The sequence below is a fragment of the Lithobates pipiens genome, unplaced genomic scaffold (genome assembly GCF_037356315.1).
Source record: "Lithobates pipiens isolate NorthernLeopardFrog02 unplaced genomic scaffold, aLitPip1_a1.2 Scaffold_18, whole genome shotgun sequence".
Classification (NCBI taxonomy): domain Eukaryota; kingdom Metazoa; phylum Chordata; class Amphibia; order Anura; family Ranidae; genus Lithobates; species Lithobates pipiens.
Window position 1 is genome coordinate 448,518,123 of NW_027507758.1, and position 26,668 is coordinate 448,544,790.

Here is a 26,668-nt window from a genome sequence, read left to right on the forward strand (position 1 = left end):
ACAGCAGACTGTACCGCACCCAAGCCTATGTACCGTAGCACCCTAGACAGACCAAGTTACCAGTCCTGATAAAGAGCTTTGTGGAACAAGTGAGTTGTGAATGATTAGCAGACTGCAGCAGAAGGGCAGCAGTCAAGTATAATATTCTTTCTATATTTGGAAGAAAGAATATTATACGTGTACAAGCCTATTACCGTACCACTGATACCAGTCCTGAAAAGAACCTTTGTGGAACTAATAGTAACAGCAAGTCTTTAAAATTATCCTCACTGCCTGACACACTGCTTCCTGCCTGTCCCTATACAAATTGGCAAAAAAGAGTAGGCTGGAACGATTAGCTGGAACAGCTCTTTTGTGGACCTGATAGTAACAGCTAATGATGATGATGATGATGATGATGAAGAAAGACTAATCTGGCTGAGCTGTCCCTAAAATAGCAGCATACAGCGCTCTGTCCCTTTATCTAAACTGACAAAAGAAACTCAGGCTGCTGACCTAACACCTATACCAGTCCTGAAAAGAACTTTTGTGTACCAAATAGCTAGCGTTTTCTCTGTCCCTACTCCACACAGGATCCTTTCCCTACAGTGACAGAAGAAAGAATGTAAAATGGCCACCGGATCGGGTGTATTTATAGGTTAGGGGGAATGTCCAAGTGTCCATGAGCTGTCATGTCTCAATTGGTTGTCCTGTAACACATGATAAACGTGTCACGAAAGGTTAAAGTTCTTGTATACATTAAACACGTAAGTCCGCCGGGGCGAACGACGGAAAAAGGCGTTCGAACCCGCGGACGGCGAAAGTCGGAAATTCGCCGCGAAACGACCGCCGGGCGAACCGTTCGGCCATCACTACACCCAACAGTCAGCACATTCTTAACAAAACGATTTGACTCGGTGTTAGTTAAATTGCTAAATGGTTGCACCCCTTGTAGCTAGGAACAGTTAATCCTGCACTGGGAGCTTTACTCTGCATTGAATATAAGGCAATAAACATTTCAGTATGCAACGCTAATGAATTTACTGTATTTACAAATCAGCACAGTGAAAAAGGGAGTGAAAAGGATGGCTGAGTTGCTTCTGCTAATAACAAAGATTATTCAGGTTGCAGAAGAGCACAGTTCCCAGCTCTCATTTGAATAGTGGATCAGAAGTGCAGGGCTGTAGGGGTTAATCCTGGAATGTAAGAGCAGATGCCCCAGTAATAATATCTGGCAGAAGCCTGTATTGTCCTGTGACAGCCATGCAAAGCAAGCTCCTGAGGGAAAGCAGTGCACATCCCTGACATTCAGCAGATAGGACCAATAAATACGTAGGCAAAAACCATGCAGGGACCAATGAAAAATCACTGTGCACTGACTAATAGAGGAGGAAAACAGCCAATGGTGCTGTGCATTACATCTCAGCATCACAGACCCTTTCCCAGCTGGCGATTGTCATGGGAAGGGAGTAGGAGGAATGAGATGTATCAGAGAACAGAAAACACAGATTAATAACAAGGGGCATCCTCACATCTTTTAACCCCTAAAGAAAATCACCGCCTGCAATTAGGTGACCGATGGGATTTCTTCTACCATGGCAGCTCTATACCAGAGCACCGACTCTTCCTCTCCAAATAAATTCTTGGCTTTAAAAGACGTCAGAGAAGTAAAGGAAGAAACCACTTTGGATGAGAAGCTCTTCTTGCTGGCCTGTGAAAAAGGTATGGATGCAAATCTATCTATCTATCTATCTATCATCTATCTATCTATCGGTATAAAGGATAAACATGTTGTCGCATCAAGCAGTTGTTTAGGTTGAAGAAATACATTTTATGTTTAAATTTAGTATTTTTAAATCCCATAACCCTTAATATGTGATAACCGCCTCAATACGTTTGTGTGACCACTATAAATTATCGCTCTTATTACTTGAATGTGCAATGTTTTCTTTAAACTTACTTTGAGCACCATATCTTTTCCTTTCCTGCGTGATCTGGTTGCTATTTATCCAAATATTCTAAATGTGCAACCAACACTTATAGAATGTTAAAAATGAATGAGACCAACACTACAAACATTGCTTACAAATATTTCAAAATGATTGTTATTCGCATAATTGGTAGGTTAATTGGATCCTGTCTAAATTGTCCCTAGTATGTATGAATGCAAGTTAGGGACCTTACATTGTAAGCTCCTTGAGGGTAGGGACTGATGTGAATGTACAATGTATATGTAAAGCGCTGCGTAAATTGATGGCGCTATATAAGTAACTGAAATAAATAAATAAAAAATAAATAAAAAAAGCAAAACAAAAATCACTGCTAGCAAAAATGCATTTATTAATATTTATTATAATTATTATTAGTATTATTTTCATTATTACTATTATTATTGGTATTATTATTATTATTATTATTATACAGGATCAATGTAGTGCCAACAGTTTGCGCAACACTTTACAAAATAAAGGGAGACAGTAGTGCTATAATACAATTTAAGAGTTGCTCGTGAGAGGTAAGGACTGTGTGGGGATGAGTTATTCGAGAAATAAAACTCTACTTGTTAGGTATAATGACTAGCATAATGCAATCACTTTATTAAAAAAAATAACATAACATTACAAATACAGTATACTGTCATATTGACTGTGGATCTAAGATTCACCAGTCTCTGTATTTGTGTTCAATAAATGGGGTTCTACCATTACTGCACCTACATATTTATTTTTCATTAGAGCCATGAATAACAATCCATGGAAGGAATTCACAGATAAACCTACTGCATATAGTGTTGTCTTTTCTCTGACTTTCTTGAGTACAAGTTTCAGATCACTGATACCAGTTTCTGATCCCTTATGCCCTGTACACACGGTCGGAAATTCCGACAGAAAAGGTCTGATTGGATTATATTGTCGGAAAATCTGATCGTATGTGGGCTCTATCTGACTTTTTCCATCGGAATTTCCGACGGACAAAAATTGGGAGCAGGACCTCAAATTTTCCGACAAAAAAATCAGATCCGACCTCTTCCAATAGTTTGTAGAGAATTCCGATTGGACAAATTTCCACGCATGCTCAGATCAACTTACGAGACCAAAGCTATTGGCTACTAGCCGCAACGTAGTCCCGGTGTAATGAATGAACGTCATCACGTTCCGAACAATCGGATTTTCCGAAAACTTTGTCTGACCGTGTGTATGCAACACCAGTTTCAGACAAAATCCATCGGAAAAAATCAGACGGGCTAACAATCAGTGAAAATAGTAACGTGGAAATCTAGGCAAACAGCTAAAAATGCAAATGAAATACACACAAGGAAGCTGTTTTACCTGCCAAAGGATTTGTGATTTTGTTATCAAGTTCTGAAAATTTCTAGCTTGCCACCCAGGCAATCCTGTCTCACATAGGAGGACCTAAACTTTCTCTGCTGTAGTAAGGTAACTTACAGGTCTTTTCCATCCTCATCTGGTGATTGGACAGTGAAAGGAGAAGCAGCAGAGTGATGAGTTCCTGTCTCTGCTCTCTCCACCTATAAGTATGCTTTCTAGACTACAAACCAAGTAATTGGTTCCTTGTGCTGCTTCTCCCTCCCCCAGTATGAACTCTGCAGCACAGGAATTGCAAGGGGCTTATACCTGATATTCAGATACTTACACTGTGTTGCCACTTTTAATTACGTATTATTGATTACAGAGCTGCATTTATTTTTGTCTTTTATATCTGCCTGAAGTTATTGCTAGTGGGTGAAAATAATTGTCAACTAGCATTTTCAGAAAGGGGTCGATCGTGGCCATCAACCATCAGTGGCAGCTCTCATATTACTTGCAGGAAAGGTTCACACTACTACGACCTGAAAGTCACGCGACTTATGGTGCCACTTTGCCAGGCTAATTCTTGGAAATTTGCTGGCGGCTTGAGTACTACTTTGATGTGGATTGATGCGACTTTAGAAGCGACTTTCAGGAATGCCTGGGTAATCTTCCTGTAATGTCTAATCCAAATCACATCAATATAGAGGAGGATCTGACTTGGAGGCAACTTCCATTAAGGTCTATGTGCAGTCAGATAGAAGTCACCTTGAATTAGTACAGGAACCTTTTCTAAAGTAGGAGTGACTTCAGTAGTGCTAATTAAGACAGCTCTCATTGACTAACATGGGATTTCACATGTCATGCGACTTGGGGTCTCACAAGTCGGAGCCCAAGTTGTGGCAGTGTGAACTGAGCCTTATGTGTAAATTGTAGTCAAGCTAATTTGAAATTAACATAGATACAAATGAGTAACCTTTTACTTAGGCATGTTTTCTGCCTGACACAATTTTTTATGTTATCCCTTTTTTAATGACAAGATCTCACAAAATCATGTACAATAAACAGGCAAACCTGTCTCGGTACCAGCCCTGTATCTGCAATACTGCTAACAGACACTGGTCAATGGACAATCTGGCAGCTGAAGAGAGACTGCCATAAACACAGGCTAAATGCTAGCTGTTATCTGAGTTCAAATCCCAAGGCACTCCAAAAACCATGAAATGGATATGAGTCTCAGCATTAAACGTTTAGTGTTTTTGCTGCTTTCTCTTTGGGTGATTCCCAGAGAAAAACAGAAAATCGAATAAAGATGCACACAAGTGAGCTGATTGAGAAAACAGGTTAAGATGGTCTTACATGAAAAGATCAGACCAAGCAACCTAGCTTAGGTTTGATCTAAGGCACCCTAGTCTTTAAAGTGTATTTGTAACACAATGGGTAATCAGCCAAATGATCAGATAAAAAGTAACCATAACTTGCAGTTTACTAAACAGGTGCAAAGGTATAATCAATAATGCAAAACAAGTCTAGGATGGCAACAAGCATGCATACACAGATTATGAAAGCTGTACAAACATGGACTCTTTACAGCAATTTCTCTGTGGCTTCATCAGGGTAACGTAGCTGCATAGCATAGTTTCTATAAGACTCTATACCTACAGAGAGTCAAGGTAAGGATAGCTACCTCAGTAAAACTGTTCAGAGCAGGAGCAACTACTTGTAATTATCCTCATAAACAGTGTCCTTCTCTGTGAAGTCCAGGGTAGCTCAGGTAAGCAACTGGAGGGATTCAAGGGCTGAGGACACGATGGGGCTGAGCACACCCCAGTGGACCCAGAATACACTATTAGCAAATGGTGGTGCTCCATGCAGTAGCTGGGTCATTTGGAGAAGCTGTATTCTATTGGGTTCCTGTTTGGTTGTCCACATGTTAGTTCTGACGGTGGAGAGAAACTCACCTGGCTGCAGAACACTTGCCCAGCTACCCCGGCTTCATCAGGTATGGCCTTTCTGAGCTGCTGAGGGAGGCATACTGAGAAACGTATCTTCCCTGGACATATCCAGGAACCCAAGGAGTTAAATGGTCCTACGCTTGCATCTGGTAACTAAAGGAGCACTTCACTAGATATCTTAAGCCATAACATTTTTGTTAGTTTTGAATAGGGTAGGGAAGAGTTAGAGCCCCTGTCTGGTTTTACCCTGTTGCATTATTCCAAGTAGGAAGATTATCTTATTCTTTTTGTCCTTGTGACGTTAGTCGACAGTCAGCAATTAAGAAATCCAAAACTCTGCAGCCAGAACAGAAGTTGAGAGCAAATCTTCTAATGGGGACACCTGTTCCTGCTTAAGACAAAAATCTTATTTATGTGGTTGTTTTGTTGCTACTGTACTTTTGGATTTTGGTAAAGGTGAAAAAAAAAGTCCATATATGTGTCAATTAAGGGAAGGTATGATTTAAAATACACTAGGCTGCACTTGTCTGACAAAAGAACTTATAATTGTTTATCATATTATTATTATTATTATACAGGATTTGTATATCATTTATTGGTAATACATTTGTGAAGTATGTTATTATGCTTGTGTATCATATGTTAATAAGATATCTAGTAACATCGGAAGTTGATGGTATATCGTCCATTTGCCTAAAAACGCTCATTTAAAAAAACCTCCTCTCCTATTATGTCAAGAAAAAAAAAGTGTTTCCCCCAATATAATTGTTGGGCAGCAAATATTTCAAACTGTCTACTGTTTTTTTCTTCATAAATTGTACAGTAGGTAGCAGATTTTTTTAGAGTTCTTTAAATCCTCTGGAAGCTGTCAGTCATCATCGCAAGCTCTGTATGTTTTACAACGTTATGTAATCACATTGCGTATATTACTGTCTAATCTCTTCATAATACTACATGACTGTGCAATGGTCTAAAGCCATAAACATAACCCTACGTCTGGTGACCCAATGAGCCACCCAGCAATCTTTTTATTTCCAATAAATACCTAGCTGACTGCCTTACTTAGGAATGTATGTTACTCGCTCCTGCGGATTATTGTATGCAGCAAACTACCCACCATTTCTCCGGTGCTTAAAAAGCCTTTTGGGATCATCAAAGTCATTTTGGATTTCCTGGCTGGGCAGAATTACAGGAGTCAGAATTTCATTTTTCCCCAATATACAGTATACTATATATTTTCAGAGTCCTTACAGTTGAAGTTTAAGAAGTGCCCTTTGAGAAAATAATTTGATTAATTTGGAGACCAAAGCTAAAGTGGCTAAAGAAGTTACCGTAACCACCTGACCTCCAGAAGATTTACCTCCTTCATGACCAGGCCCTTTTTTTGTGACTTTTTCTGCGTTACTTTAACTGACAATTTCGCTGCCATCCAACTCTGTACCCAAACAAAATTGGTGTCATTTCCCCCCCACAAATAAAGCTTTCTTGTGATGATATTTGATCGCCTCTGCGTCTTTTTATTTTTTTGTGCTATAAACAAAAAAAGACTGTCATTTTTGAAAAACAAAAGCACTATTTTTTTACATGCTGCTATAAAACATACCCAATAAAAATTGTTTGATAAATTTAGGCCAATAAGTATTCTGCTTCATGTTTTGGTAAAAAAATCTTAATAAGCATATATTGATTGGTTTACATAAACGTTATCGCGTCTACAAACTACAACTACATCTACAACAACAATCTATGGCAGGGGTTGACAAATTTGCTTGGAATCTAGGAGCCAGCTTAAAAAGTTAGGAGCCAGGTCCACGACGGCGATCCGGACCTGTCCCTGGCCTGACATGGAGACGAGTGAGGGGAAGATAGCAGCGCCGTCGCCGCCCCCCCTGTCCCCCCCCCCCCCCCCGTCTCCAAGTCATTGCCCATAGCTCTTAGAGGGACATTTTATTTATTTTTTTCAAATGACAATTTTTTTTTCAATTGCATTTTAGTGTAAATATGAGATCCGAGGTCTCTCTGACCCCAGATCTCATATTTAAGAGGACCTGTCATGCTTTTTCTATTACAAGGGATTTTTACATTCCTTGTAATAAGAATAAAAGTGACACAACATTTTTTTTAAAAGAACAGTGAAAAAAAAAAAAAAAAGTTAAAATAAGAAGAAAAAATAATAATTTTTAAACGCGCCCTGTCCTGCCCGCATATAAAATCGGTGTTCGAACCACACATAGGAGGTAGCGCCGTGATCGGTAGAGCGAGAGCAATAATTCTAGCCCCAGACCTCCTCTGTAACTCAAAACGTGCAACCTGTAGAATTTTTTTAAACGTCGCCTATGGAGATTTTAAAGGATAAAAGTTTGTCGCCATTCCATGAGTGGGTGCAATTTTGAAGCGTGACATGTTGGGTATCAATTTACTCGGCGTAACATTATCTTTCACACTATAAAAAATAATTGGGCTAACTTTACTGTTGTCTTATTTTTTTATTAACTAAATTATTTTTCCCAACAAAAGTGCGCTTGTAAGTCCGCTGCACAAATACGGTGTGACAGACAGTATTGCAACAACCACCATTTTATTCTCTAGGGTGTTAGAATAAAAAATATATATAATGTTTAGGGGGTTCTAAATAAAGGGAAGAAAAGGCAGGTAATATAAAACACTCAGAGGGAGCTTCATTAGCATTGCTGGTTTGTCATACCAACGGCGACCACAAGAGGGCCCCAGATTCCATAAGGAATCATAGGACCGCAGAAGGCCTCAAAGCCGCGGCCTAAATTTTCGGCCGCCGGCGGAACGGCCCGACGCGATCACGCTGGGGGGGTCCACAGAGACAGGATACCCCCAGCTGTGCTGCCCCAGGCGCGAGGTCGCTATTTCTAGTCGCCAATGCGACCTGGCGCCCGGGTTTTGTCGAGCCCTGATCTATGGTATATATTTAGGGAATTTTTTCATTTCTTTTCAGCTACATAGCGGGACTGCTATATTGTGGCGGACAATCGGACACTAACTGACTGCGAGTACCAGTGATACCATTACAATGATCAGTGCTAAAAATATGCACTATCACTGTACGAACTAGCAAAAAGGAGCCCCTGGGGGTGGACTTTAAAGGCACGTACAAAAAATGAGAAGTAAATAGGAAGCAAAATTTATTAGTTAAACTATTATAAAAACATATCATAGAAAGACGACTTAGACAACAGGGTATCAATAGTATAAAGTGCAGTGAGCTATAGAGCTTGTCACCCTACGCGTTTCAGAGCGCCGAACATCTCCTTACTCAGGAGTAAATGTATAGCAAAAGCACATTTCTATTCAAAAAACATAAATAACAGAACATTAGGACATGAAAATAATTATATACATTGATGATTATTATAGAGGTCTCTGTATAGTGTAATTACAGATCAAAATGAAGTGTTACATAGATATCCCATGATGTTTATAGTTAAAAGCAACAAGACAAATCAGGCATTGTGAGTGGTTTCTTAATCTCCAAGGCTCCCAAAAATAGATTATATCAAAAATAGCTCTTAGATGTGTTTACTGCAGGTGGACAGCAAAGCCCCTAGTATCCCCAAACCCACTGAGTAGGCTGGGAGAAACACTGGGGCAAGGCAGCACCCGGCCCTATAAAAACAGGAGTATGGATTGATCTATAGGGGAGTAAATTTAGCTGAGAAGTGGTTAAACATTTAGGGTCGATCAAAGGGTTAACAGTGTGCATAGCCAGTGTTTTTGTGTACTGTATGTGCTTTTTTTACTAGGGGAAGAGAATAGATTATTATTATTTTTTTTATTCACAAAATCCATCCCTTCCCTCTTGTCAGAACAGAAATCTGCCTTGTTTACATAGGCAGATCTCCGTTATGTGTCAGCGGGTGCCAGCGGATATCCAGTGCCCACAACTTGCAGATTGGTGTCTGCTGTGATTAATCACAGCAGAAGTGGCCCGCCATCACTGAGCATGCCCTTTAGGTGACAGTGCAGCATCAGGTATATATACATGATCTTGCACAGGAGGGGTGCCCTGTAGCAGTAAATCTGCTATATGGTGGTCCGGAAGAGGTTAATGAAAAGAAGCTGCTAGCACTATACTATGGTAAAGTACTGTATATTATGGATATATAAAGTGCAGTGCTCCAAATTATGTATCATAAAGTGCATGGTGCAAATAAATAAATATAAAGTTGCTAATAAAAATACTGTGCAATGCCAAAAATGTGTCAAATGTGTAAACCACTTGCAAAAAATGAATGCAGATTTTAAAAAACAAATATACAGTGCTTAATCTCAAAGAATATAATAGGATATTTAATAAGAAATGAACCAAAGCCAAAAATCTGTCTTTGTGAATGGGTGATACATAAAAATAGCCACAGTCCATGGGTATATTGAAGTGTCACCAGAGAGATAAAGCAAGTAAGTCCCCAGAGTAAATGGCCAAAAGATCACTCCACCATGTGCAATAAAGAGCGGGAGGGCTTTACAAGATGGTTATGACCCCGATTAAGGTGGTCAATATGGGCCTTTATAATGGGACATCAATGGCAACCTCACTGGTAGTGTCGATACCAGAAGACACACCAGGCACTCCTGCCTGTCACAAGGAGTAAACGTCCCCAACCCGATCTTCCCCTCAATCAGTCGGGTAGAAGATAAAAAAGCATTCAGGTGTATATGTAATGCAGTTGGAGCAAGTGGATCCTTTCGCCAGTACCCAAAATGGCCACACTGAGCCACAAATGCGTGCAAAGTTCTGCATCGTACGTCATACCTCTGTCCCACATGTTTCGTCATAGATGACATCATCAGAGGCAATTGCCTGACTGATTGTGGGGAAGATCGGGTTGAGGACGTTTATCCCTTGTGATAAAGCTTGGCTTTGATTCATTTCTTGTTCAATATCCTATGATATTCTTTCGGATTAAGCAATGTATATTTGTTTTTTTTTAAAACGGCATAAGTTATTTGGAAGTGGTTTACACATTTGATGAATTTTTCGCAGTTTTAATTTTTTTAGCTTTGAACATCTCAAAATGGACAGAGTATGGCACAACTGCAAACCTACCAAGACATGGCCATCCACCTTAACAAAAGGCCCATGGTAACTCTGGAGGAGCTGCAGAGGTCCACAGCTCAGGTGGGAGAATCTGTCCACAGGACAACTATTAGTTGTGCACGCCACAATCTGGCCTTTTTGGAAGAGTGGCAAAAAGAAAGCTATTGTTAAAAGAAAGCCATGAGAAGTCCCGTCTTCTTCTACAACAAACATGTAGAAGAAGGTGCACTGGTTAGATGAGATCAAAATTGAATGTTTTTGCCTAAAAAAGTAAAACGCTATGTGTGGTGGAAAACTAACACTGCACATTACCCTGAACACACCATCACCAATGTGAAACATGATGATGGCAGCATCATGTTGTGGGGATTCTTTTCTTCAGCAGGGACAGGGAAGATGGAAGTTGATGGGAAAATAGATGGAGCCAAATGCAGGGCAATCTTAGAAGAAAACCTGTCAGAGTCTACAAAAGACTTGAGACTGGGGTGGAGGTTCAGCTTCCAGCAGGACAACACTAAACATACAGACAGAGCTACAATGGAATGGTTTATGTCAAAGCATATTCATGTGCTAGAATGGCCCAGTAAATTGAGAATTTTGGCCTGAAAGCTAAAAAGAACATGTGTGGCGGAAAACTAACGTCGCACATCACCCTGAACACACCATCCCCACCATGAAACATGATGTTGGCAGCATCATGTTGTGGAGATGCTTTTCTTCAGCAGAGACAGGGAAGCTGGTCAAAGCTGATGGGAAAATGGATAGAGCCAAATACAGGACAATCACAGTCAAAGTCCAGACCTAAATACAATTGAGAATCTGTGGCAAGACTTGAAAATTGATGTTCACAGACACTCTCAATCCAATCTAACAGAGCTTGAGCTATTTTGTAAAGATGCATGGGCAAAAATTTCACTCTCTAGATGTGCAAAGCTGGTAGAGACATACCCAAAAAGACTTGCAGTGAAAGGTGGCTCTATAAAGTATTGACTCCAGGGGGCTGAATAGAAATGCATGCCACACTTTTCAGATATTTATTTGTAAAAAAAAATTTAAAAGCATTTATCATTTTCCTTTTACTTCACAATTATGTAGCATTTTGTGTTGATCTGTCACATACAATCCTAATAAAATACATTTGCGTTTTTTGGTTGTAACATGACAAAATGTGGAAAATTTCAAGGCGCTGTATATACAGTTTCTATATAAACTCTCTATATACAGCTCCACTTCTTCTAACTTCTCCATCACAGTCCTAGTCCTCCTGACTGACACTCACCAGCCCACCCGGCTGACTCTCAGGAGATGTCCCAGTAGAGCTGACCTCCTCCTGCTGACCTCTCTCTTAGCTCCTGTGCCTCCAGGAATGGCTTTCTCTGTGTGTTTTGGCAGGATTCTTCCAGCACCCAAGCCCCTCTACCCAAGGTCACCCCCCCCCCAGACTAGGGGGCACCACCAAGTGCCACCGACAGTCTCTTCAGCACTCCATCTCCATCTTCCACCCAACTGCCCCCCACTGACATAACTCATGCCTATTTATGAAGTAGCCTGCCAGCCCTTTACTGGTGATAGTCCGATGCCCTCATAAATATTCCAAGCAGCTCCTCCTAACCTCCACCCATTATGTCTAGAATATTGTCCAATGTCCCAGAAAACAGGTAGAGGCACCAGAGAGGCTGCTAGGATTAGTCATCCAGCCCTGAGCCCTGACCCAGATTCACAGCTCAGGCTTAGCCCTGAGCTGAACCAAATCTGTCTACACGTTCTACAGTAACCATTCTACACTAGCAAACCTAGCACTAGAGGGTGCTACAAACCATGATGCAAATTGTGTCTGACCAGTTCATTATATAACTGTAAATACAAAATTTTAATACAATGCACATAAAGAGTATAATAGAATAAAAATGTATTCCATATATGATGTGTACAACCAAAACATCATAATAATATAGCATAATAATTCATAATAATAATAATGTCAGACACATAACCCATGTATCATACAATACATATATTAAAGTGCACGATTGTTATAAAATATTGAAATAAAACAGAATAAAATTGATGGAATGATTCTGACTGTAAACATGATAGTGGCTTCACATTTTTTTATTGTGAAGCAAACAGCAAATAGGACAAAATAACAGAAAAAGTCAATGTGCATAACTATTCACCCACTAAAGTCAATACTTTGTAGAGCCACCTTTTGCGTCTATCACTGCTCCAAGTCGCTTTGGATAAGTTTCTATGAGCTTGCCACATCTTATCACTGGGATTTTTTCCCATTCCTCCTTGCAAAACTGCTCCAGCCCCTTCAAGTTGTATGGTTTGCGCTTGTGAACAGCAATCTTTAAGTCTGACCACAGATTTTCTATTGAATTGAGGTCTGGGCTTTGACTAGGCCATTCCAACACATTTACATGTTTCCCCTTAAACCACTCAAGTGTTGCTTTAGCAGTGTGTTTGGGGTCATTGTCCTGCTGGAAGGTGAACCTCCGTCCTAGCCTCAAATCACACAGACTGGTACAGGTTTTGCTCAGGAATATGCCTGTATTTAACCACTTCAGCTCCGGACCAATAAACACCTTAAGGACCAGAGGTCTTTTTGCAATTTCGCACTGCGCTGCTTTAACTGGTAATTGCGCGGTCATGCAATATTGCACCCAAACGAAATTTGCGTCCTTTTCTTCCCACAAATAGAGCTTTCTTTTGATGGTATTTGATTGCCTCTGCGATTTTTTTTTTTGCGATATAAATGGAAAAAGAGCAAAAATTTTGAAAAAAAAAGATATTTTCTTTTTTTTGTTATAAGAAAAATCGAATAAACTAAATTTTAGTCATACATTGAGGGCAAAATTTATTCAGCCACATGTCTTTAGTAAAAAAAATGTCAATAAGCGTATATTTTTTGGTTTGCGCAAAAGTTATAGCGTCTACAAACTAGAGTACATTTTCTGGAATTTACACAGCATTTAATTTATGACTGCCGATCTCATTTCTTGAGGTTCTAAAATGGCAGGGCAGTACAAATCCCCCCCCAAATGACCCCATTTTGGAAAGTAGACACCCCAAGGAAATTGCTGATGGGTATGTTGAGCCCATTGAATATTTATTTTTTTTGTCCTAAAGGATTGAATAATGACAAAAAAAAAAAAAAAAAATTTTTTTACAAAAAGTTGTCACTAAATGATATATTGCTCACACATGCCATGGTTATATGTGGAATTGCACCCCAAAATATATTCCGCTACTTCTCCCGAGTATGGGGATACACATGTGTGGGACTTTTTGGGAGTCTAGTCGCGCACGGCACCCCGAAAACCAATCACCACCTTCAGGATTTCTAAGGGTGCAAATTTTTGATTTAACTCCTCACTACCTATCACAGTTTCGAAGGCCATAAAATGCCAAAATAGCACAAAACCCCCCAAAATGACCCCATTTTGGAAAGTAGACACCCCAAGCTATTTACTGAGAGGCATGTTGAGTCCATGGAATATTTAATATTTTGCCACAAGTTGCGGGAATATTACAAACTTTTTTTTTTTTGCACAAAGTTGTCACTAAATGATATATTGCTCACACATGCTATGGGCATATGTGAAATGACACCCCAAAATACATTCTGCTGCTTCTCCTGAGTACGGGGATACCACATGTGTGGGACTTTTTGGGAGTCTAGTCGCGCACGGCACCCCGAAAACCAATCACCACCTTCAGGATTTCTAAGGGTGCAAATTTTTGATTTAACTCCTCACTACCTATCACAGTTTCGAAGGCCATAAAATGCCAAAATAGCACAAAACCCCCCCAAATGACCCCATTTTGGAAAGTAGACACCCCAAGCTATTTACTGAGAGGCATGTTGAGTCCATGGAATATTTTATATTTTGCCAAAAGTTGCGGGAATATTACAAACTTTTTTTTTTTTTTGCACAAAGTTGTCACTAAATGATATATTGCTCACACATGCTATGGGCAGAAGTCAAATTACACCCCAAAATAAATTCTGCTGCTTCTCCCGAGTACGGGGATACCACATGTGGGGGACTTTTTGGGAGCCTAGCCACGTACGGAACCCCGAAAACCAAGCACTGCCTTCCGGATTTAAATATAAAATGCTACCAAAAACCTGTTAGCGATGGCAGGGATCAGGCCTGACTCTGCGATCGCTGCAGTTATGTGTTTAGTGTTTTGTAAGTGACAGTGATCGATCGATACTGCACTTGGGTGGGCTGGGCAGAGGGGCAAAACGCAGGTGCTAGCAGGTATCTGGGCTGATCCCGCTAACAATGCGTTTTTTTGGAACCCTAAACTGCTGGGGAAGCTAGTATAGATCTGATCAGATCAGATATTGATCTGTTCAGATTCTATAGCACTACGGGAGGTGTATGCTTTGCGTGTGGGTGTTAGCGGTACTGGCACTAACCTAGCGCTGCCTGGGGCGACGCAGACCCTGACCCTAAAACCTAATTGATATCACCCGCCGGGTGATCAGGGGGTTAAACCTTTATTGGGTAATAAATGGTGGGTGCCCTGATGCTATAAAAAACAAACTAACCAGAGTCACCCGTAACACTTATACGGTGATCAGTGGTGAAAGGGTTAACTAGGGGCAATCAGGGGGTTCAAATTTTTATTAGGTAGTATATGGGGGTCCCTGGCGCTATATAAAAACCTGACGGGAAACCTAAATAACTAACTGGCTAACCAGCGTCACCAGTGACACTTATACTGTGATCGCTGGTGAAAGGGGGTGAAAGGGTTAACTAGCAGCAATCAGGGGGTTAAAACCATTATTGGGTAGTATATCGGGGTACCTAGCGCTATAAAAACCTGGCGGTGAACCTAAAAAAATAACTAGCTACCTAGCGACACATGCAGCGATCAGAAAAATGATCGCTTAGTGACACTGGCAAAAGGGGGTGAAAGGGTTAACTAGCGGCAATCAGGGGGTTAAAACCATTATTGGGTAGTATATCGGGGTACCTAGCGCTATAAAAACCTGGCGGTGAACCTAAAAAAATAACTAGCTACCTAGCGACACATGCAGCGATCAGAAAAATGATCGCTTAGTGACACTGGCAAAAGGGGGTGAAAGGGTTAACTAGCGGCAATCAGGGGGTTAAAACCATTATTGGGTAGTATATCGGGGTACCTAGCGCTATAAAAACCTGGCGGTGAACCTAAAAAAATAACTAGTTACCTAGCGACACATGCAGCGATCAGAAAAATGATCGCTTAGTGACACTGGCAAAAGGGGGTGAAAGGGTTAACTAGCGGCAATCAGGGGGTTAAAACCATTATTGGGTAGTATATCGGGGTACCTAGCGCTATAAAAACCTGGCGGTGAACCTAAAAAAATAACTAGCTACCTAGCGACTGTAGCGACACTAATGCAGCGATCAGAAAAACGATTGCTTAGTGACACTGGCAAAAGGGGGTGAAAGGGTTAACTAGCGGCAATCAGGGGGTTAAAACCATTATTGGGTAGTATATCAGGGTACCTAGCGATATAAAAACCTGGCGGTGAACCTAAAAAAATAACTAGCTACCTAGCGACACATGCAGCGATCAGAAAAATGATCGCTTAGTGACACTGGCAAAAGGGGGTGAAAGGGTTAACTCTAGGGGCAATCAGGGGGTTAAATCTTTATTGGGGGGTGATAGGGGGCTACCCTGGACCTAACACTAACTGTCCTGACAGTTTTTACTGTCACAACTGACACTGAATGCATTGATCAGTAAAGAAATGATCAATGCAATCAGTGACACTGTGACTGGGGGGGGAGGGGGGGCGGGGGGGGATCGGGGGGCGATCGGGGGGGATCGGGGGGGGGGTTTGTGTGCCTGTGTGTACCTACATGTCAGTGTAGTGTTGGTGCACACTTACTATTAGTCTTCTCCTCGTAGTCCGGTCAAAAAGACCGCCCCGAGGAGAATGACATCACTTCCTCCTTCCTGTGTAAACAATACACAGTGGGAGGAAGCTTCTCATTGGCCAGGAGCGATCCAGAGGGGGTGGCCGAAAACCAACGGCCATCCCCTCATCACGGAGCGCTCCTGGAGTGAACCGGACCGCCGTATCCAGCGGGAGGGGGTCCAATCGGACCCCCCACCCGCTGGAAGGCAGGCACGTACATCTACGTGATTGTGCCTGCCTGTGCCATTGTGTTGACGTACATTGGCAATACGGCGGTCCTGAAGTCGTTAACACCATCCATCTTTCCCTCAACTCTGACCAGTTTCCCAGTCCCGACTGCTGAAAAACCTCCCCACAGCATGATGCTTGATGTTTCACTGTGGGTGATCTTTGGGTGATGTGAAGTGTTGGGTTTGCGCCAGACATAGAGTTTTCTTTGATCGCCAAAAAGTTCAATTTTAGTCTCATCAGACAAGAGCACCTTCCTCCATACATTTTGGGAGTCTCCCAATTGCCTATGGGCAAACTCAAAACGTGCCATTTTGTTTTTTGCTGAAAGTAATGGCTTTCTTCTGGCCACTCTAAAGCCCATCTCTATGGAGCGTACAGCTTATTGTTGTCCTATGTACCTGTGGAACTCTGCAACTCCTCCAGGGTTACCTTAGGTCTCTGTGTTACCTCTCTGATTAATGCCCTCCTCCGTGAGTTTTGGCGTGTGGCCATCTCTTGGCAGGTTTGCTGTTGTGCCATGTTCTTTCCATTTGGTTATGATAAATTTGATGACGCTCCTAGGGATCATCAAGGTTTTTTTATAACCTAACCCTGACTTGTATTTCCCAACAACATTGTCCCTTACTTGTTTGGAGAGTTTGTTGGTCTTCATGGCAGTGTTTGGTTAGTGGTGCCTCTTGCTTGGGTGTTGCAGCCTCTGGGGCCTTTTTAAAAAGGTGTATATATGTAATGGAAAATCATGTGACACTTAGATTGCACACAGATGGACATCATTTCACTAATTATGTGACCTCTGAAGGTAATTGGTTGCACCAGAGATTTTTATGGGTTTCATAACAAAGGGGGTGAATACATACGCACATGCCAATTATCAGTTTTTTATTTCTGAAAAATAGTTTTATGTATATATATTTTTCTAATTTTACTTTACCAACTTAGACTATTGTGTTCTGATCCATCACATATAATTCAGATTAAAAAAAAAAAACTGTAATGTAACAAAATAGGTAAAAAGCCAAGGGGGTTGAATATTTTTGCAAGGCACTGTATATCTATAATAATTTGTACACATTTAATTGGTCTCAATGTAAGAGGACAGGGGAGGGGGGAGGAAGAACAAAGTATGGAAAATATCCACCCATACTTACAATATAGTTATGAGTCTGAAATAGCGTGATGAGAGCTGCAGGCCAGCTAGTGAATTGTTTGGCCGGCCTGCAGCAATCATCGCTCTATTTCAGACTAATAGCTATATTGTAAGTATGGGTGAATATTTTCCATACTTTTGTTTTCCCTCCCCCCTCCCCTACCCTCTTACATTGAGACCGATAATAATGTGTGCAACTTATTAATTATAGATATATAGCAAGCATCTGCTCCTGATGAGTGGAGGTCACCCACAAAATGTGTCGAGCTATGTTGATGCCACTATCATGTTTATAGTCAGGATCATTCCATCAATTGTATTCAGTTTTATTGCAATATGTAACAATCATGCACTTTTATATATGTATTGTGTGATACATGGGTTATGTGTCTGACGTTATTATTATTATGGATTATTATGCTATATTATTTTGATGTTTTGGTTGTACACATCATATATAGAATACATTTTTATTCTATTATACTCTTTATATGCCTTGTATTGAAATTTAGTAATTATAGTTATATAACAACTGGTCAGACGCAATTTGCATCATGGTCACCCCCTCCCCCAGCTGCATGGTTCATACAAAGTCCCAAACCTCTCTCTTCAATGGATTCTGCACCATCTTGCCTGCCCCTTGCTGTCCAGACTTGTTGCTGATCTCTTCTTACCATTGGCTTTCATCTCCTTCTTACTCATAACCACTTGACAACTACAACTACTCTTCAATGAATCGTCAAACAGGGATGGAGGCAATGTACCTATGGGTCTTATGCCTCATATAAAGTCCCAAATCTCGCTTTTCACCAAGATGGCACAGAATCATTAGGCAGAAACAGAGTCAGGAACAGGCCAGGTGAGTGGCCAGTGAGGTATCAGAGCATCAGACAGGAAACATAGACACTGAACAAGTATGGGTCTCCATAGGAGCAGATGAATAGACAGGGAACAGTCACAGATGAATCAAGGAACAAGCTGGGGTAATAACAGAAATCACAGAATCAGACTGCAGAATCACTTGTTATAAGTATACAGCTGAAGACTTGTCTGCACAGACACCTGGCGGGACTCGGCTTTAAATAATCGGTTTGGCAACATGCTGAGAAATGACAATTCATGCCTGCACACCTACTGTAAGATCATATGTGCTCACGATGGAGCTGTGCTATACAGGCTGAAAACCAAAAATATTGTGTAAAAAAAGGCAAAAAAAAACGCATTAACAGAACAGCAAAAAGATACAATACATTGGAATGTTTTTTTCCCCCTGACATACATTAATGGCTTTGGATTTTGTAAACCTTTACAACAATCAATGCTCCATGTGTCAGGGAGATAACTATATAATTTACATCTTCAGACAGCAGGCCACAAATGATTTGGTTTTCTTTCCACTCACCAGAAGCAGGGGTCTTGCTAGGTCTGCAAAAGATCTGGGGCTAGAGCCCATAGCAGCGTAGTAAAGAAAGTCATACACTTAGGCAGGCATACACATGTATATACAGTAATATACATGTGTGTGTATATATTCCCCCAGACAGCCTCCCCCTTAAATCAGGGTCCCCAAAGAGCCTCCCACTTACATCAGGGTTCCCAGAGAGCCTCCCTTATATTAGGGTCCCCAGAGAGTCTCCCCCTTAAATCAGGGTCCCCGGAGAGCCTCCCCCTTAAAATCAGGGTCCCCACAGAGCCTCCCACTTGCATCAGTGTCCCCAGAGAGCCCCCCCCTTACATCAGAGTCCCCAGAGAGCCTCCCCTCCCCTTGGAGACCCCTGCAGAGACTCGGGCTATGGGCCCCAGATTTGGGGCTATAGCTGCAAAAGCCACCCCCTAGCAACGCCACTGGGTGTAAGAAAGAAAATCACCTGCTCTCCTCAACAACAAGGTCAGTGTTAATTGTAGAATGCCTCCCGCATCGCTATTGTGTTCTGTCAGCGGTGGAGGGGGGGTGGGGGAGCCCAGCTGGCAGAACGCAATAATTACTGCAAGTTGTTATAGCCATCAGCAGTAATTGAATTTGGACCGACTTGGGTACAGTCAACCTGCCCATACATGGATTGAATTTTGAACCAGCTGAATTTCAATCTATGTATGGCAGCCTTGCTATCCCCGAGGCTAATTTCATGCTCTCTCCCTCCCCCTCTACTCTATATTCAGTTCTCTCTCTTGTTTTTTTCCAAAATGATTTGGTAAAGAATAGTCAGCACTCAGTAGGAGTCCATAGTGAATCCACTTAATGGAATGTGTGTTCATTTCTCAGTGACAAGCATGAATTTAAAGCCGAGTTGTAAGGAATATTTGGCCATGTTCACTAATGCCGCGTACACACGATTGAACTATCTGGTGGACTTAGTACAGTGGACCTAGTCCGGCAGAACACCCCCCGGACTTTGCAGCTGAGGTCCGCCGGACTTTCCGAACGACGGACCTGCCCACACATGACCGGACTTTTCCCGGCGGCTAAGTCCGGCAGACAACCGGGCGGACTATGGCGGGAGTCCACCGGACTTTTGAAATGAATGGACTTGCCCACCCACGGAGAAAAGTCTGTTCATTTTGAACGCGGCTCCAGGTAGCTGGGAATAGCGAAGGAAGTCAATGTCGCCGCCTTTGGCGGCGAGATTGACACGTCGCTGGCCCCGTCACCTGGTATGGACTTAAATGGGAAGCCCTACGCCGAAAAAACGTTGTGGGGGTCCCCCCAAGGTCCATATAAGACCCTTATCTGAGCACGCAGCCTGGCCGGTCAGGAAAGGGGGTGGGGACGAGCGAGCGCCCCCCCCCTCCTGAGCTGTACCAGGCCGCATGCCCTCAACATGGGGGGGTGCTTTGGGGAAGGGGGGGCCCTGCGGCCCCCACCCCACAGCATCTTGTCCCATGTTGATGAGGACAAGGGCCTCTTCCCGACAACCCTGGCCATTGGTTGTCGAGGTCTGCGGGATTATCGGAATCCGGGAGCCCCCTTTAATAGTCTGATCATGTGTACGCGGCATAACTGTACCCTTGCTGACAAGTCTTTTGACCTAAAAAACAACAACTTGTTTGGACTGGAGCTGGGGGTGTCACATCTTCAGCTCTGAGGGGTTCATGCTGGGACCTGTAATCCTTCACTTTTGGGGGTGTAACATCCCCCAAAAGTAAATGACTACAAGTCCAAGCATCAGCCTTGCCCTGATATCTAAGGATGTGTCCTCCTCCCATCCCTGGTGTCTTCTGCCAGCATACTCATCTGCCGATCGTCTTCTCTGCAGTCTGCACTGCAGTCAGTGCCTCACGATGTTTCATCTGAATACTGCCTGAGAAGATACGGGGAGGAGGTGGGTAGAGCTAAGCACTAGGAGCAGAGGAGGAGGAAGTTAAATCCTCCTCCGCTCTGAATGCTGGGGCTGTGGCCTCACTCTCCTCCTTGTGACATCACTGGTTGCTGGATTCTAGGTGGGCCACAGTGAGTCAGTGCCCAGTGGTGAACAATGTAAAATGGGTCTCAGCCGGCCAAGAGTCTACCAGGAAACAGACTGCGGCAGCCTTTTTAGGGGGTATTGGTCCAGGGGGCAATCCCAGGACACTGTATTGTCTCGGAATGAAGGTGACAAAATGTGAGACATGTGGTCACCCTAGTACCCACCCGCTCCTGCTACTTTCTGGGGGTTTTTGGGCTTACCTGACAGATTGGGAAGCCCAAAAACCTATCCAACATGGTGGCGGCTGGGCACAGAGATATGCCGAGTTAAGTTGGCCTCAAAAAAAAAAAAAGAAGAAAAGATGGCTTCCACTCATTTCACATGTGTCAAACACAAGGCCCGTGGGCCAAATGTGGCTCATCAGGCCATTTTATGTGGCCCTCGCACCCGGTCGGGGGAGGGTGGAAGTAAGATGTGGACAACCTGTGAAAGAGCTGAACCCTGCACAGCACACCCCTAAACCCTGCACTCTGTATTTAGTGCACACTCCTCAACCCTGAACTCTGTACACATCGCACCTCTAAACTCTGCACTCTGTACATGGCACACCCCTGAACCCTGCACTCTGTTTGTAGTGCACCCCTGAAATATGCGCTCTGTGCATAGGGAACCCCTGAAACGGAACACTGTAAATAGTGCATCCCTGAACTCCTTGTGTAATGCACTCCTGGTATTTATTGCTTGTACACCTATTCTCTGGGAAAAAAAAGCTTAGTTAAATTTATATTGTCTTACAGATACAACCAGCCCTTTGAGGTCAATCATAATGCTGATGTGGCCCATGATGAATTTGACACCCCTGCCCTAGGAGGACCGGAGCAACATCATGACGTCACTTTCAGTTCCCATGTAAACAAGGCCATTTTTTTTGTTTAAAGCAAAAGATCTAATTTTTTTTTTCATCCTTTGCTTTTAATGGTAGAGGAGAGATTTGGGGTCTTTTAGACTCCAGATCTCACCATAAAGAGGACCTGTCATACTGCCTTATTATAGCAAGGGATGTTTACATTCTTTGCAATAGCAATAAAAGTGGTTGCATTTTATTTTATTTTTTAAAAGGACAGTGTAAAAATGTAAAAAAGTAATAAAATTAATTTACATTTTTTTTTTAAAGTGCCCCTGTCCCCATGTGCTTGCAAGCAGTGATGAATGCATATGTAAACGGTGTTCGCACCACACATGTGCGGTATCGACGCAAAGTCAGAGTGAGAGCAATAATTCTAGCACTCCTCTGCAACTCTAAACTGGTAACCTGTAGAAATATTAAAATTGTCACCTATGGAAATTTTTAAGTACTGTCGTTTGGTGCCATTACACGAGCGTGCACAATTTTAAAGCATGACATACTAGGTATCTATTTACTTGGCGTAACATCACCTTTCTTATTTTACAAACAAATTGGGTTATACATTGTGTTTTGTTTTATTTTTTTATTCATTAATGTGTATTTTTTCCCCAAAAAATTAGTTTAAAAAAACTGCAATTGTAATGACCGCCATTTTATTCTCTAGGGCCTCTGCTAATAAAAATATGTATCATGTTTGTGGGTAATTTTCTAGCAAAAACTGATTTGTATTGCAGAAAAAGGCCTGGTCCTTAAAGAGGAACTGTAGTCTGCTCACATAATTTGTAATAAAAACATATTTGTCATTCTGAAGCTTCCCTCCAACCACTTTGCATATTATTTTATATATACTGTGATTCTGTACTTGCCAAATATGCTGCAGAAATCTCCCCCCACTAAAGCTGGATACATACTATACAATTTCCTGTAGATTTTTTTCCTTCAGAGTTACCAAAACCATATAATATGAGGTCAGACCTTAATGCCGCGTACACAAGAGCGGACTTTTCAACATCCAAAGTCCGACGGAATTATTCCGTCAGACTATTCGATCGTGTGTGGGCTGCAACGGACTTTTGATTCGCAAAAGTCTGACGGACTTTAGAAAATGGAACATGCTTCAAATTTTTCCGACGGAACTCCGTCGGACCCGGTCCCTCCGAAAAATTCGCTCGTGTGTATGCTATTCCGACGGACTAAAACTGACGCTAGGGCAACTATTGGCTACTGGCTATGAACTTCCTTATTCGAGTCAAGTCGTACGTCATCACGTTCGAATCCGTCTGAGTTTGGTGTGATTGTGTGTGGCCAAGTCCGCTCAGCCGAAAAGTCCGTCAGAACTCTGTCGGAACTCCAGCAGAACTCTGGCAGAACTCCTTCGGAAGTCTGTCGGACATAAGTCCTCTCGTGTGTACGGGGCTTTAGAGTTTCAGTTTGTATGTAATCAGGCAGGCCCTTGCACTACATGGTTTTGGTAAATCTGAAGAAATCAGACAACAAAAGTTGTATAGTGTGTATGGGGTCTGAGTCTGACTGCCTCCATTTTAATTGTGGGCAGCTGAAGCTGCTGCCTGTTCACTTCCTGGATTTACACAGATACACAGAGGCACGCCTCCAGCTCTGCAGCTTTCATTGGCCTGCTTATGACTCATCCCCCCTCCCTTCCTGAAAACTCTCACAAGGGTGAGACATAGAGAGCTGTACATGATGTCATAAGCCTAGGCTTTCTACCAGACAAGAAACAGGAAACTGGCAGAAAAAAAAATGTTTTACTATCCAAAGTTAAAACAACAAGGGCAGAAGATTTAATAGATGGAAAGATTAAAAAATTACTGAAGATCAGCTTTAAGTGGCTATAGTACTTGCTTCAATTTAAAGCATTTAGTGTTGTTAGTAATTGCTCTCTTCACCCTCTGCTATCTGCATAAGTCACTTCTGACAGTTTTTCCAATACAAAGCAATCCTGGGATGGGAGAAGGTTTTGCACCCCCCACCAGGACACAAAAAGTAATTGATAGTTTTAGATGAGCATGCTTCCCTGTGAGTCTGTGTAGAGGGGGGTGTCGTTTCCCTCCACTCTGGTATCAGATTACATGCAGCTCTGTGCTGAAGTACCACCCCCTGCCTTATGAAAGCTGAGAAATACCCTTTGGTCTGTATACTATGGGAGGCTGTAGAGGAGAGAAAGCTGCAGATAAACAGGTAACAGCTAATGTGGGAGGATTTGCTTCATCACTTTGTATGACATGAGGTTAGTTACTTCATTGGGTATACTAACTGTATGTAAGGGTTTCTGATCACTTTAAGTTCATGTTCACATCTTTGCACTGGAGAAACAACACAAAATCAGGGACATTAACACAGTGCTCAAAAAATGTTTATTAGGCCTCATTCACATGGGTGCTGAGGCATATGTGTTAGGAAGGTTAGGAATGAATGCCACCCCAGGGCACCTACAATTAGGCCTATTTCAAACAGATGATGAATGGGCCATGTATTATGTGGCTTCAGCAGCCAGCTGCTACATGCAGGCAGTCCATTCAATTCTACTGGGATGAATTGTTTACATGGGCACAGCTGCTTGTCCCCAATTGACAGGCATGCAAGTGAGCGGCCTCAAATGCAGAGAATGTGCATTTGGGACTGTTCACCCACATCTGCATGCCTGTCAAAATGGGTTGAACGATTATGTCTGTGTAGAATTGAATCGGCTCGTGTGCGTTTTACTGCACCACAATGCATAGTAACTGATTACCATGCTTTGTACAAGACATTAACCACTTGGGATCCGCGCTATTGCCAAATGACGGCATTAGCGCGGATCTACTTTTCCGGGACTACGTCTATTGACGTCGTCCCGGGTACGAGCGGCCTGCGCGCGCCCTGAGGGGCGCGCGCGGCGCGCTCTGTGATCGGCGAGTCCGTGAGACTCACCTGATCACCGATCCGTTGCCAATGACAGCTGATCATGTGATAGAACGGAGCCGGTAATCGGCTATTATTCCTCCTCGCGCTGACAGCGCGAGGAGAGAAAAAAAAAGCCGATCACCGGCGGCCGTGATCGGGACATCAGTCCCGATCACGGCCAGCAATACAGCTGACCACCTGCCCCCTGCCAGTGCCCACCTGCCCACCGCAGTGCCATCCTGAATAAAAGTAAGTGCCCCCCAGCAGTGCCACCCAGCAGTGCCCATAGTGCCCACAGTGCCACCCACAGTGCCATCCAGCAGTGCCACCAACAGTGCCACCCACAGTGCCCACAATGTGCCTCAAAGGTGCTGCACCCCAGTGCCGCCCATCAGTGCCCAGCAGTGCCGCCCATCAGTGCCCAGCAGTGCCGCCCATCAGTGCCCAGCAGTGCCACCTATCAGAGCCACCTATCAGTGCCACCTATCAGTGCCCATCAGTCCCATCTATCAGTGGTACCTATCAGTGCCCATTCGTGCCACCCATCCGTGCCACTTATCCGTGCCACCCATCCATGCCATCTTATCTGTGCCCATCTTTGCCCATCAGTGCCACCTTATCTGTGCCCATCGGTGCCGCCTTATCTGTGCCTATTAGTGCCGCCTTAACTATGCCTATCAGTGCCCACCAGTGCAGCCTATCAGTGCACACCAATGCAGCCTATCAGTGCCCACCAATGCAGCCATCAGTGCCGCCTAATCAGCGCACTTCAATGAAGGAGAAAAATTACCCGTTTGCAAAATTTTATAACAAACTATTAAAACATGATTTTTTTTTTTTTTGCATCTTTTTTTGTTTGTTTAGCAAAAAATAAAACTCCGAGCTGTAACTAAATACCACCAAAAGAAAGCTCTATTTGTGGGAAAAAAATGATAAAAATTTCATTTGGGTACAGTGTTGTATGCCCGCGCAATTGTCATTCAAATTGCATCAGCGCTGAAAGCTGAAAATTGGTCTGGGACTGAGGGGGGTTTAAGTGCCCAGTAAGCAAGTGGTTAAAGTGGAGATCCACCCTAAATTGGAACTTCGGCTCATCGGAACCCTCCCCCCCCTCCAGTGTCACAGTTGCCACCTTTCAGGGGGGAGGGGGTGCAGACAGGTATTTGCACCCACTTCTGGGCATAGACTCCCACGGGAGTCTATGCCTCTTCCTGTCCCGCAGCGCTGTCTGCTGGGACACACACAGGTCCCAGAGACAGCGCGGACCATTCCCATGGTCCTGCGCGACTCGCGCATGCACAGTAGGGAACCGGGAAGTGAAGCCGCAACGCTTCACTTCCTAAATTCCCTCACCGAGAATGGCGGCGGCAGCAGCCAAGAGCCGAGCGATCGATCGGTCTTGGCTGCTGACATCGCTGGGCCCTGAGACAGGTGAGTGTCCACTTATTAAAAGTCAGCAGCTGCAGTATTTATAGCTGCTGGCTTTTAATATTTTTTTTCCAGTGGACTCCCTCTTTAACCACTTCCCGACCAGCGCACGACGATGTACGTCGACAGAATGGCACGGGCAGGCATATTGGCGTACAGGTACGTCCAATATTCGATGCCGCCCTGCCATCGGGAGCGCGCCGCCGGCGGCGCACTCCCGCGCTGGTCGGGACCCCCGTGAGTCTGGTCGCGGGACCCGCGGACTCGATCGCCGCGGGCATCCCCGCGATCGTCTCACGGAGCAGCCGAATGGAGGAAATGCTGTATAAACAACATTTCTCCATTCTGCCTAGCAACTAGTGACGCTGATCTCTGCTCCATGTGATTGGAGCAGAGATCAGTGTACACTAA

At 43.1% G+C, this 26,668-nt stretch overlaps 1 protein-coding gene across 2 annotated transcripts in view; it reads left to right on the forward strand.

Annotated features, from left to right (window-relative positions):
* Positions 1-1,379: 1,379 nt before the first annotated feature.
* TRPC1 (transient receptor potential cation channel subfamily C member 1) overlaps positions 1,380-26,668 on the forward strand; it is a 149,709-nt gene continuing 124,420 nt past the window's right edge. Inside the window, exon 1 of one of the 2 annotated variants that reach the window (XM_077488219.1) lies at positions 1,380-1,701. In XM_077488219.1, the coding sequence (XP_077344345.1) occupies positions 1,575-1,701 (127 nt within the window). In that variant the 5' untranslated portion in view covers positions 1,380-1,574. The remainder of the gene's footprint in view (positions 1,702-26,668) is intronic. The other variant, XM_077488220.1, reaches the window with a different exon arrangement.